This window comes from Hippopotamus amphibius, chromosome 1 (assembly GCF_030028045.1).
Source record: "Hippopotamus amphibius kiboko isolate mHipAmp2 chromosome 1, mHipAmp2.hap2, whole genome shotgun sequence".
NCBI classification, from domain to species: domain Eukaryota; kingdom Metazoa; phylum Chordata; class Mammalia; order Artiodactyla; family Hippopotamidae; genus Hippopotamus; species Hippopotamus amphibius.
The window spans coordinates 9,344,788-9,358,898 of record NC_080186.1 but is presented as its reverse complement, the minus strand read 5'-3'; the positions used below and the strand labels follow the sequence as shown (position 1 = coordinate 9,358,898).

Genomic DNA, 14,111 nt, shown 5'->3' with positions numbered 1-14,111 from the left:
GCTAAGTGAGAGAAGCCAGACACAAAAGGTCACATACTTTATGATAATTTAGGTGAAATGCCTGGAATAGGTAAATCCTTAAGAGACAAAAAGCAGATTGGTAGTTTCGAGGGGCTGGGAGAAGAGGTTTAACGGGGAGTAACTACTTAATGGGTTTGGGGTGATGAAAATGCTTTGGAACTAGATAGAGGTGGTGGTTGTACAACATCACAAATACATTAAATGCCATTGCACTGATCACTTTAAAATGGTTAATTTTACGGTATACGAACTTCACCTCAATTTAAAATAAAAAACAACAAAAACAAAACTAGTCTCCTTCCTCATCATTAGTTCTCACCAAAAATGCAAAGAAATAGGATCTACTATATTCCGAAATATGGTTCAACCTCTCAGCACACTAAGACTCCCAGGAACTTCTCTTTTTCTCTATCCATATCCAGTTCAACCTATTAAACTCCTAATTCTCCATTAACTACTGGAATTTAGCATAAGAAAGCAAAGAGAAAAACAGGATAGCAACCAGATTAGGGACTGGTTCTTCAGGCACTAAAACCTTAAGCATGTCATACTGTTGAGTGCCATAATCTTTAAAAAGAAAGAAAAGCATGACTGACAATTAAAACAAGATAAGCATCCCAGCACCATTATTATCAAAAAAGAACTAAAACAAGGAAAAGATGGGCTACTGGAATCTAGGTAGATGAGAGAGACACTGCACAGACTCAGAGATTATTTTGTGGGCCTCAGGCACATACAAAAATATTTCATAAGCAAAATTATTCAGAACATTTTGGAAGGAAATATGAATTTAAATGTCCCATTCACCAGGTGACATATTTGGAATGCTAAAGATTTTCTTCATGGATAAACTTTAAAAATTGGCCCTGTAACCAGCACAGAAACAACAAACTGTATTTACGTGTTGGGGGAATGACTACTTTTGAAAGCCTAACATTACATATTTTGAATCTCTACATACCCATGCACCAATCTAACAGAATTAGCATAAGCTAACTATTCCTCACCTGACTTTTCTTTCTAAATACAACTAACTAGTCAGACAACAGTGAAGATTATAATTCTAAGGCAACTGGAATTACTGTCAAGTTAAACTCCTCCGCTTGTCTTTAGGTGACTATTAAGAAGATCCTTAAGTGTATTAATCAGAATTCTCAACGGAAGAGGAGAGTCAGAATGGTGATTTGAATAATTATGGACGAAGATTAGTCAGTTTCAAATGAGGAAAGAGGTAAAACAAACAAACAAAAAATAGCAGCAAGAAGTTTAAAAAAATACATAAGAAATATCGCCATAAAGCAAGAGAAATTTAAGATATAATAACAAGGCCTCATGGGAGTTGTTAAATGCTGGAATGGCTTATTGGGGAGCTCTTTAAAAAGAGAAGAGTCTTGCCTCTTTGGATAAATTTTACTCTAGCCAGAAGACAAAGGTTTAGACTAAAGACCTCTCAAGATAGAGTCTGAGCCTAGGATTTGGTAAAGAATGGAAGGAATCTTCCTTCATCCCTTGGCCTCCTGGGAACTGCTTAAAATTTAAAACCGGTTAATAATGAGAGCTTTCTGCTTCACAAGAACAGTAATTTAACCCAGGATTACCCGGAGAACGTATATGCAGCAGCGATGTAAATGAAATTTTCATAATAAAGCTGTCGGTTATCCTGGAAATCATTCATGTTGCAGCTGATCTCAGAGGAACCTGCCCCTTTAACAGTCAGAGTGATAAAAGGCGGCAGGGTGGGTTCGTCCCAGGCATAATCCAAGGAAGTCATGGGCTTCACTTCAGTTCGGAGCCTGGGTTCCGCGACGCCATGCTGAGTGAAGACAACCGGGACCTACAGCAATGGCAAGGGCAGAGAGGAAGAGGAGGACGTTCACTCAGAGCGGTGGTGCTGGAAAGTGACTTGGTGCCTCCTAGGTTTAAGTCCCAGATCCTTCCCAAATGAACCCTCTACAGCGTAAAACCCAAGTGAGGCTCATCACCTGGCCTCTTCAAATCCCCTCCTAATCATCTTCAAAACTGCAAAAAGCCCACCGATTAGACATGGGCCACAGCCTGCTGGGTAAAGGGTTTTGCAAAGCTCTGCCAAGCCAAACTCTGTCCTTTCAATGGCATCTAGTCTACCCTCACCCCCTGGGTGAACAGAGAAAGGAACAAAAATTTTGTAATTCAGCTGTGGAAAGTCACACATTATAAAGCATAAGGCATAATTTAAAATAGAACCTAATGATTTCCATCTTGGCTTTACTTGGAAGATTCATAAAAGAGCTCACTGTAACTAAGCAACAGTAGAAATGCCCACCCATTCTACTGGGCATTTGTCAATCTGATTCTGATTCCTCTCTCTGTTTATATGGAATGTCTACAGAGGGCACCATGCCAACCAAACCAAGCCAAAAGAAGTTTTGGGGACTGAGAAGTCACTTCCGAACAAGGCTGCCCAGCAATCAAAATAACCAGCAGAAACCACCTCCCAATGGTAAGGATTTCTAAGATCCCTGTAGAGCTTCTTTTGAACCCAGGGTTAAAGTGTATTTCATCATTATCTTAAGGGCAACACATACTCCACTTTCCCACATATGAAACAGCCAAATTGGCTCTCAATTCCCCTTGATACCTTAGAAAAGTTGTCAATTCGGAAAGGAGGGGGTAACTGATCTGTATCACTAAAGGAGATCCTATAGGTAGCTCCTCGAAGAGTAATTTCCACGCGCAGGAAGAAGCATTTTCCCAGAGTGTCTCTGCCGAAAAAGGAAACAAGAAGCTGCATAAAATGGAGGGAACAAGTTCCAGTTCACTTTCTCCTTATACGTCTCATGATCACCACTGTGTCTTCTCTGATCACATTTAGAAAGTAGAAATTGACAGTATAATCACACAGTAAAAAAGAATACATTCAAGCAACTTTGAATAGCATACTGTAACCGTACGAGAGCTACAAATTTTACTTAGGGTTTGTCTTGGGTCCTAGTGTCAGTGCAGCAAATGAATACATATTGGCTGAACTACATAAAATTGTTGATATTAGACTACTTTTGACCTAGAAAAGAGGAATTTCATATGGTTCAAACTAATATATTGATGTTATTGATAAACAGGGTTTGCACTGCAGGATGAGGAAAGGTGAGGAAGAATCCTGTGGAATGGAGGTACCAGTATGTGATCAGAATTCACGTGTGTGTGTGTGTGTGTGTGTGTGTGTGTACTTACATATAGATAAACTACTGGAGAGAATGGAAAGAAAGCTCTTCTCTAGGGAAGAATATCAGTTAATACATGTAGAAGAAATGAGAGGACCAGAAAATCACCATTTTGCAACCACCAATGTAATTCAGGTAAGAACCATCAAACCACTGAGTGAAAGGTTTTGGGGAAACAGAACATACACACAGTCCCAAATTATCCCCCCAAAGGACTAGTCTTGTTTACAAAGAAGAGGTAACTTTACTAGACAGACCTGGGGACACCACCTAAACCAAATGATGATCGAATTTAGCAACATCAATAATGGGACCAACAGACGTCACAGGCCTCCGATATGATGCAATGGGAAACGCACAACACTGCAGAAGCAGTATTCTTACCAAAAGCATCTGGCCCAAATTTATATATAGAAAACCATCAGAAAAACTGAGAAAATAAAATATTCTACAAGACACCAGCTTAGACTCCAAAAATGTCAACGTTAATAAGACAAAAAAGGAGAAGCGAGACTATGACTATTCTAGATTAAAGCAGATGAGATATACCAGCAAATAAAATGCATGAGCCTTCACTAGATCCCAGATCTGGGGAGGAGGGCTGCTATGAAGGACATTTTAAAGGGCTACCTATTTAAAAACATAATTAATATTAAGTTTCTTCAGTGTGTAATGATAGGTAATAAAGTTTTTATGGCTGAAGTATCATGATGAGTCCACTTTACTTTCAAATGGTTTGGGAAAAAAAGTGTGTATGTGTTGCATGTGTGGAGAGAGAACAAACAAGAACAGAGCAAATGTTGAAATGTAGGAAATCCAGGTAAAACGGGTGTCTGTACTACTTTTAAGTTTTCTGTGGGTTTAAACTGTTTCAAAATAAAAATGTGGGGAAAGTAAGGGAAACAGCTGGCCCAGGTCCCTGTTCAGTAGTTTAGGGCTACACACTGAAACTATTTCAAAAGGATTAACAAAAGTACACAAGCCATCTTCCTCCCCACCCTCTACTCCTTTTATTTCCTTTTCTTCTTTCTTTAAGTAATCATGAGTACCTTTTTTGTTTAATTCTGAATTGGCTTCACACCACACAACAGACCTGGGCTGCCTCCACCAAGGCAGTACATAAACCAATGGTGGTTTCAGCTGCAGAATGCCTCCCCTTCACCCCTCCTCCCCTCTCCGCCCCCCCCCCCCCCGCCCCCACCAATGAAACGTTGTGGGAAACGTATGACAGACACTACCAGATAGGAGTTCTGGTTGAAGTAGGGATTGAGGGCATTGGAGCCCTGCCCACTTTGCTCCCTTGGCCTATAAAGTCACCTCCTTAGACCCCAGACCCCTCTAGGAACACAGCTTGAAAACCACTACACCAGAAGCAATTAACTCTAATAAGGGCCAGGGCGAAAGATAATTAAGAAAGGCACACCATCAACAAAAACAAAAACAAACAAACAAAGAAAAACCTCAGATAATGCATTTTTTTAAAAGTCAAATATAAGAATACGATTTTGGATCATCTATTATTAAATTAGCCATTTTTCTGTTCCCTTATAATAGTGTTCTCCATAGAGAACTAACCATAAGGTATAAATAATTAAATTTTGCTTCTAAATGTGTTGAAATAGCACTGATTTCAGTGTCTTTAGCTTCAAAAGCATTTGATGAAAAAAAGAGAAAAGAAACAAATAGAAAGGCAGCCCACGTTCATGGATTAGGAGACGTATTATCAAGATGTCAATGCTACCCAAAATGGATCTACAGATCTAATACAACCCCATCAAAATTTCAAGTGGTTTTTTCCCCCCCAGAAACAGAAAAATTCACCCTAAAATTCAGATGGAATCTCAAGGGACTCCAAATAGCCAAAATAATCTTGAAAAAGAACAAGGATGGAGGTCTCACACTTCCTAACTTCAAAATTTATTACAAAAGCTACCATAATCATAACAGTGTGATATTGGCATAAGGACAGAATATGAATGAATGGAACAGAGAGCCCAGAAATAAACCCATATAGAGTCAACCAATTTTTGACAAGGGTGTCAAGACCATACCATGGGGCAGGGAAAGTCACCCAGCAACAAATGGTGTTAGGAAAACTGGATATCCAAAAACAAAAGAATGAAATTGGACCCTTACCTTGCAACAAATACAAACATTAACTCAAAATGGATCAAAGATCTACATGTAAGAGCTAAAACTATAACATTCTCAGAAGAAAACAAACATCACATTGGATTTGGCAATGATTTCTTGGATACGATACCAAAAGCACAGGCAACCAAAGTTGAAATAGGTAAGTTGGACTACATTAAAATTAAAAACTACACATCACAGAACACAGTCAACAGAGTGAAAAGGCAACGTATGGAATGGGAGGAAATATGTGCAAATTATGTATCTCATAGGGGTTAGTGTTTAGAATATATAAAGGACTCCTACAACTCAACAACAACACCAATAAAAAAAAACAATTTGTGGGAGGGAGGCTCAAGAGGGAGTGGATACGGGGATATATGTATAAATACAGCTTACTCACTTGTTGTAAAGTGGAAACTGCACAACATTGTAAAGCATTATTCCCCAGTAAAGATCTCAAAAAAACACCACCAATTCAAAAATGGGCAAAGGAGTTGAACAGACATGTCTCCCAAAAAGATGTACAAACAGTCACAAGCACATGAAAAGAAGCTCAACATCACTAATCATTAGGGAAATGAGAATCAAAACCATGAGATATCACTTCACACCCATTACGATGGCTACTATCAAAAAAGCAAAAAATAACAAATGTTGGTGAGGATATGGAGAAACTGGGACCCTTGTGTGCTACTGGCAGGAATGTAAGATGGTGACATGTAAATGGTGAATGTAAAATGGTCCTACTGTACAGCACAGGGAACTATATTCAATGTCCTGTGATACACCATAACGGAAGAGAATATGAAAAAGAACGTGTATATGTATGTATAACTGAATCACTGTGTGTACAGCAGAGATTAACACAACATTGTAAATCAACTATACTTGAATAAAATAATTAAAAAAAAAAGAATGAAATATAATTTCACTGCACTAGAGTGAAATAAAATGTAATAAGCTAAATATCACCACAGGGCGGGGTGGGGGGGAGGAAATTCTGACACTTGTTACAATCTGGATGAACCTTGAGGACATTATGCTAAGTGAAGTAAGCCAGTCACAGAAAGACAAATATTGTATGACTTCACCTACCTGAGGTATCTAGAGTAGTCAAATTCATAGAGAAAGGAAAATGGTGGTTGTCAGGGGTTAAGAAAGGGAAGATGAGGAGTTGCTGTTTAATGGGTACAGAGCTTCTGTTTTGCAAGATGAAGAGTTTAGGAGGCTGTCTACACAACATTCATGTGCTTAACACCAGAGGAAGTGAAAAACAGGGACGACAGTAAGTTTTACGTTATGCGTCTGAGGCCCACAAAATCATCTCTGGGTCTTTGTTATCTTTCTCATATGGTTTGTGTATTTTACCACAATTTTTTAAAGTTTAATACATTTAACAAACAAAAAGCACTGGATGAAAGCAGAAAGAAAAGAGTCATCTTGTGCTAGCTAAGACCAAATTTTGTTGATTTTTCTTAACGAGGACTTGAGGGTCACTGGGTTGGGCAAAGAAGGCCAGGTGATTTACTGAAACAGCATCAAATGAGAGAAGAGTTTGTACAAGGTGCAAGAAGAGACCAAAACATCTATAATCAAAGCTGCCATCTAAATGCTGACAGAGCCGTGCGTAATCGTGAGCTCAGTGCTACCCCCCAAACATGTAACCTCAGACGACAGCGACTGCACAACGGTCAAAGCCGTCAGTGTTCCCTTTAACTCACTGCATCAAAATGTTCACTGCTATTTGCCTGGTCTTTGCAGTTTTAAGACCTTTGAGCCAGAACCATATGTGCCCATTTCATGAAGAGTAGTCTTACTATTTATTACTGTTTACAGCTTTATAAATACCTGGAATTTATACGGTATTTAGAGCTTACTATTTACACTACTGCACCTCAAATGAGGCTACTTTTTATCTAAATAGAGTCTATGAACTTACCTCATGTTGATATGGAAGGAATTATTCTTGTTGACTTCAAAGCCTCCAGACCAAATACAATTGGGAACATCCATCAATCGGACACACAACAGCTGATCGTAGTCATTCCGAGGCCAATGGAACACCACACTGGAACCAGGAAGGGTGGAAATGTAACCCTCCGGATTGGCTGTCCCCTAAAACACACAGCATCACTGGCTTCAGTCAAAAGTCAAGTCAAGACGTAAATGCTTACTGAGTATCTATCTACCCTGAGCCTTGCCCTCTACCAGGAGCTTATTTAGGGTACCAAAGGCACAAAATGGTTACTCACATCAAAAAACTTAGTGTTGATAAGGAGCTAAACCCTGACATTAAAACTCACCATGCTATTAAATAAGCACTAGTTATTCTTCAAAAGCAAGCTGCTTACCTGTCCCCTGGCAAATTCCCTCTGTGCAAATGCAAGCTTGTGAGATGATTTATTATCTAATAGGTAACGGGGGGCAAAGATGACCATACAGGTGTCAATATATCGGCCTCGGCCTTTCTTGACATCAATACCTACAAATAACAAGAACCGGTTCCATGAGTTAATCAGAAGGAAAAAAAAATTTGTGGTCTAAAAAAATTAAATAGCCTTCATGATTACTTAGTTTCTCTGAGAAAACAATTGTAGCACCCAGAGAGATTGTAAAGCCTCCTAAGAATGGAATGAAAACAGCAACTGCACTCTAAGTATTATTCTTTATTCTCATTTAGGCCTTAAAAAGTCTTCATGGCAACATCAATATCCCCATAATTCCTAGCTTCTTCATAGTGTATAATTATAACAGCAACTAAAACACACAGGTGTTCAGTTTGGTTTCCAGTTATGAAGCTGACTACTAAGACAGTTTATGTAATACATTTCTGCTTACATATGGGACACAAAATTTCCTCCTAGAGAACTTGCCCATTTTACAGCATATTGTAGAAATTTCATATTACTTAACTGGATTCTGCAACTGCCCTGAACTCGGCTGACTCTTCTAGTATTGTCTTTAAGCCTATTGCCCAAGAATCCAGCTCAAACATACTGCTAAATAATACAGAGTTTATTCCTTCATAAAATAAGTTTTTTCAGCACCAACTAAGTACTGGGAAGAAAAAAAAAAGCAAACAAAACACATACCAAGGAAAAAAAGGCATAGTCAATCAAAAGAAAATCTCAAAACACCAGGTTCCAAAGAAAGAAAGAAAAATGAAAGCACCATATTCTTAGAAACTCTGATAACTTTTAAAAACATGAAACTCAGTGGATAAATGAATTCGTTTATTCAGTCAATGAATAAAGCAACCATACTCAAGGCACTGGGCTGAGTGCTGGTTATATAACAGTAAAAATATTTATGGTGAAAATAATAAAAATAATATGTATTGAATTCTTAATACGTGCTACACCCTCCACCAAAGGCTCAACATTTAATTCTCATAACAATCTCATGAGTTAGGTATTTTCATTCCTTCATTTTTGCAGATGAGGAAACTAAGGCAGGGAAAGCTGGGTAACTTGCCCTAGGTCACACAGCCAGTAGGTGGCACAGCTGGATTTAAACCCAGGCAGCCTGCCTTGGGAGTCCTTGCTCATATCGTGATGGGACATATACAAGGACCCTACTAAGAGTAAACAAGTATCAAGAGACCATAAAAAGAGAAGAGACCTTTAAGATATGACAACTAGGTGTCCTGGATGTTCCAACATAATTCCAATTATAAATATTTTGATCTGTTAACTCCCTAATTCACTTGTACTGATGTTCCTTTAAGTCTGAAAAATAGCTGACAGACTAAGCAAATCACAAAAACAAAATCACTGAAACTCGTACCTAAGAAATCCTCAGTGATACTGGAATAGGGAAAAATACCTTACCACTTTTCTGTGACATAAAGTATTAATTTTCAGAAATCAACTATCATGGCTAGCTGATCTCAATTAACCCAAATCTACATATAAAAGATGTTTGATATTATAAAAAGAATCTACAATATCAAGACTCAATTAAAAAAAAAACAGATTTTTTTTTTTTGTTTCCCTTTTCATCTCAGATTGCCCTGGCATACCCCTAACAAATGAAAAGCTGATAAGATCAAAATGTACAAAATTCTTCTTATTGGAGGTACGTGTAAAGTTACCTGGCAAGGCACTGCCTGGCTTTTCCTTTTGGGACTGTGCTTTCAACTTTCCTGATAGGAAGCTAGTTATCTATCCAATTCTTCAAAAATATTCACATAAGAGATTCCACAAATTCCCTTGCCAAGATCTCATGATCCTTAAGAATTATAGAATCCCATCTTAGTCCACCCTCTCTCTTCCTTTCTTCAGTGTAACAACAAAATTTGAATTACAGTCTTTTCTCTGAAAACATAAGTTTTAATGAATGCACTTAGCATCTAAGTTGGTATGTGCACTCACTGCAGATTTCCACTGGACAGCTCAATTTGCCTCTCAGCAAGAATTCTGTGTGGTTCCTTGGCGCCAGCTGCTTGAAGAGGCACAGGCACCATGTTCCCTCCAATCTGTCCCAACTAAAGCTTCCACCCGACCTGTGGTGGCTTGCTTTGGAAACTCTATCAAGGACAAGACACCCCAGCAGAAAGCCAAACTCAGCATAAAGCAGCCTCTGCCTACTCAAGGGGTGGAGCAAAAAAGTGTGAGAAAAAGTAAAGAAAACGATCCTCAGCTAGAGGGTCAGATACAGTTTATTTCTTCTATTAAAAGTCTTCATGTCCACTTTAAAGGAGTCGGCTACCATGTCAAGGGAGGACACATGCAAATTCACTTTTTAAAAAACATAAAAAGCAAACTCTACCCAGAAGAGAGTCTTCTACTAATAAACCCTCAAACACTTAAACATATCACGACTCCATGGGATTCAAGGTAAACAGCTAAATGATACCATCTCAATTTTTCCTTCTATAACACGACTCTTTACATCAATGCTGTCCAAAACAGTAGCGGCTGGTCATACATGATCACTTATACTAACTAAAATGAGATAAAATGAAAAATTCCATTTCTTTCTTTCTTTTTTTTAATAAATTTATTTTTATTTATTTTATTTTATTTTATTTATTGGCTGTGTTGGGTCTTCATTGCTGCACACAGGCTTTCTCTAGTTGCTGCGAGCAGGGGCTACTCTTCATTGTGGTGCACGGGCTCCTCATTGTAGTGGCTTCTTTTGTTATGGAGCACGGGCCCTAGGTGCGTGGGCTTCAATAGTTGCAGCACATGGGCTCAGTAGTTGTGGCTCACAGGCTCTGGAGCATAGGCTCAACAGTTGTGGCACATGGCCTTAGTTGCTCCGTGGCATGTGGAATCTTCCCAGGGCAGGGCTCGAACCCATGTCCCCTGCATTGGCAGGCAGATTCTTTACCACTGTGCCACCTAGGAAGTCCCGAAAAATTCCATTTCTTTGTCATACTCAGCACGTGTGTTAGTAATGTGCGCTCGAGTGCTTAGCAGCCACGCGCATCGACTGCCCCCGCACTGCACAGCACTAAACAGAGCATCTCCAGCGTCACAGAGTTCAATGGTGTCCAACATTCAAAACTAAACAGTGTTCTGAGATCCTCGGAAGTTATACATGAAAGGAAAGATGCACTGCTAACATTTTAAACCTGAGACATATTTAAATCAAGTTTGTCTTAACCTTTTGGAAAATCTTTTCCAAATCTGTTTCAGGTGCCACAAGGGATACAGGCACAGCATTCTCCCCTTCCCTCACCACCTCGCCACCTCCAGAAGCTAAACTAGGTTAGGGGCTTCTAATTACCATAACCACCAAGTGTATTGTATTATATTTTTTGCCTCAAATGTGGACGCCCCAGTCATAATCCTACTTCTAACCCAGACTTCCCTTTTATATCTGGACAAGTCACTTAACCTCTTTCTGCTTCAGTTTCAAGGAGAACAATGCTTCTTACCCTCTTAGGGTTTGCAAGTTTTAATGAATGCGTGGGAAATGCTTGGAGGATAAAAAGCATTCTAAGTGTTCCTATTATTCCCATGAAAAACAAGGATTCAAGCCAAACTGATACTTTCCTGACACAGGTGAGTCTGAAATCAAACAGAGCCTCAGACCTCAAAAGGGCAGTGTTTAGGTGGCTCCTTAGATCCCTAGGAGAATAGATCTGTGTTGATATCAATCCAGCACTCAGAGAACAGATACCTGACCCAATGCCAAATGAGAAAATCAGCACTTGCAGCAAGGCCAAAACGCATGGCCAGCTTACCCCTCCAAGCCTGAAGTCATTGGCCCATGGTTCTGATTCTCCCGCTGCCCCACATATAACCCACCAATGTTATAGATCAGCCCTGGGCGGTTTCCTTGCTGGATGACTCTCAAAGCTCGGACACCACTACCACCATCCAGTGAGAAGCCCTGACACCAGCCCGGCATGCCTTCAGGATGAATCCCCCTTCCGATTCTCATCGTGCAGCTGTGGGGCAGAAAAGCAAAGATGTATACATTCGTCCATGAGACAGTCTTCTCTACCTGCTCTAATCGGGAAGCACTGCTGTGGCTATCAGCCAAAGTTAGAACTGTAATACTGACTCTCATGTGATGCGCAAACACAGCAAGGCAATTAATCAGTGGTCAAAACTCTGTCTTAGAGGTAGCCACAGTTCGACAATGTGTAAAATGTAGTGACCTCCACAACTAAACACTTGACGAGAAAACATGACGACTCTATGAGCATAAGACATGAGGAAAATGCTACAATATCTGAAAAACAAAAATTCAAAGCAAACTGATACTTTCGTGACTCGGGTGTTTCAAGGGTTCGTGAAATACCCTAAACATTTGAGAAAAGTATGTACAGAAGATGCAGCTAATGGTACGCTCTTCCAAGGGCCTGGTACTATAATGGCAAAACACCATTCAGTTGGCAGCATCCAGTCACTGATCCTGGAAACATAATTTCTGAATGTGTGTTCCGGCTCTACCACTGACAAGCACTGTAACCTTGGGCACGTAACTCTCTGAGCCTCAGTTTCCTCATCGTAAAACAAAACAAGATTTCCTGCACTGCTAATCTACTGAAATGTTGGGAGAATCAAATGAGACCGTCTCTGTGGAAATGCTTTGAGAACTGTGGATTCCGTGGACAAAACAAACTGTTTCAAATGTCAAGTCCCAGATCTAAAACTGTCAAAATCCATGCAGGAAGAAAGTGAGTCTGGGCTTGCTGACCACATCAAGTGGCTGCCTGCGTCTCCTTCACGGCCAGCATTCTGCTCAATCCTCTCCTGACTCCAGATCCAACCTGAGTCCAGGCCTCCCTAGCAGATGCATCTGTATTCACTGGCGTGTACTGCTCCCTAAGCCCTCCTGTGAGCCTGCAGCACATTTCTACAGATAATGGGGTGTGGCATTTTAGCAGTATCAGATATACCTACGTACTTTTCGATTAAGGCTATAAATCAGAAGACCCCTGTAAAAAGCAGAATGTCAAAACCAAGGACAAATATGAATGAATGCCCTACCATACAGTAAGAAGGACATGTCCTCCAATGGCTCACAGTTGTTGCTTTCTCCTGCCTTTATACATGCAACGAGTGCTTTGAGATCTTGAAATGGCACGTTTTACTTCAATAGAAAAAGGGATGGATTTCAAAACCTTACACAAAACGACCTGGACTGGATTAATGGGGTGGAGGCACTACTAAAGGGCCAACCTACCTCCCCTCTGAAGCGAGCTCCTCTGCCTGTGCTAAGAGCTTTGAGGGGAGAGAAACCATGCAGAGAAGAGAACATGTGGGTCTCTCTCCATCAGCAGAGTTATGAATAGAACCACTTCAATACATGGAAAATAAAACTGGCTTTCATTATAAACCAACCAAATGGTTTATTTTCGATATCAAATAACACAGAAATCAGATCCGAAAAAATCCCATTAAGTCATGGTCCTGTTCCCCTGCCAAGTCAGGACTGTTATCTACAGTATATTTCTACTTACATGGATACACTATAGCCTTTGCTAATTTTTCCCTTCCCTAGGAGCTCATTTCCCCTTCCCATAAATAACTGCACTCACAGGTTTGGCTGTTCTTTGTCAGCATAGCAGAATAAGAGAGGGCTCAGGCTCCGGGCCAGCTCATGTTCCTCGAACTGGCCTGCAGCATCCGTTTTTGCATTGTCCTGTCTGAAGATCAGTGGTAGCCCTTTAGGAAGGAGGGGGAAAATTTATATCAATCCCACCCCATGTATCCAAGACAGATACAAATAATAAAAGGGGAAAAAATCATCAAGGGGGAAAATGGTGAAAAGTGAATTTATTTAGTGGGCTCAGTTGCTGTCCAAAAGGCCAGCCTCGACCATGATTAAGCACTTCTTAAGGAAGTAGGAAAGGTTCAGGCAGCGTACACTGTTGAGGTAATCTGCTTGCATTGGCTCCATTTAGTTAGCTGAGCAAATAAGTCTGAATTCTCACCACCATCTGCAAAGGCCTACTCGAGCAGCCTCTGTACATACCTGTTTTGTTAATCAACCAATACGGAGCCGAAATGAAGATCTTTAAAGATCCTTCTGCTCGACACACAATGCGGATGGTGAGGTTCAGCTGCCGCCGGTTGATGTCATAGAGTCTCATTCTTACCATATAGTTTTGGGTTCCAGGTGGAATGAGCAATTCTTTACAGAGTGGAAAATTCTCCAGTGACACCCCTAAAGAAAATAAAAGCTATTGTCTTTCTGAGTTCTCACTTTGGTTTGTCAAAACAGCCCACAGCCAAACTAAATTTGATTCCTCTGGAAAAATCAACAACTATGTATTCAACTGGCAAAAATCTC

The 14,111-nt window shown here is 40.1% G+C and overlaps 1 protein-coding gene across 8 annotated transcripts in view; it reads right to left on the bottom strand.

Moving 5' to 3' along the window:
* VPS13D (vacuolar protein sorting 13 homolog D) overlaps window positions 1-14,111 on the bottom strand; it is a 236,908-nt gene that overhangs the window by 121,757 nt on the left and 101,040 nt on the right. For all 8 annotated transcript variants that reach the window (XR_009047684.1, XR_009047679.1, XM_057696667.1 and 5 more), the window contains 7 exons: window positions 13,794-13,985; window positions 13,357-13,483; window positions 11,615-11,757; window positions 7,709-7,839; window positions 7,297-7,472; window positions 2,639-2,762; window positions 1,620-1,855 (listed from right to left, as the gene is read on the bottom strand). Coding sequence is in view for 6 of the 8 variants with exons in the window: in XM_057696667.1 (XP_057552650.1) it covers window positions 1,620-1,855; window positions 2,639-2,762; window positions 7,297-7,472; window positions 7,709-7,839; window positions 11,615-11,757; window positions 13,357-13,483; window positions 13,794-13,985 (1,129 nt within the window). In the remaining 2 variants the exon portion in view is untranslated. The remainder of the gene's footprint in view (window positions 1-1,619; window positions 1,856-2,638; window positions 2,763-7,296; window positions 7,473-7,708; window positions 7,840-11,614; window positions 11,758-13,356; window positions 13,484-13,793; window positions 13,986-14,111) is intronic.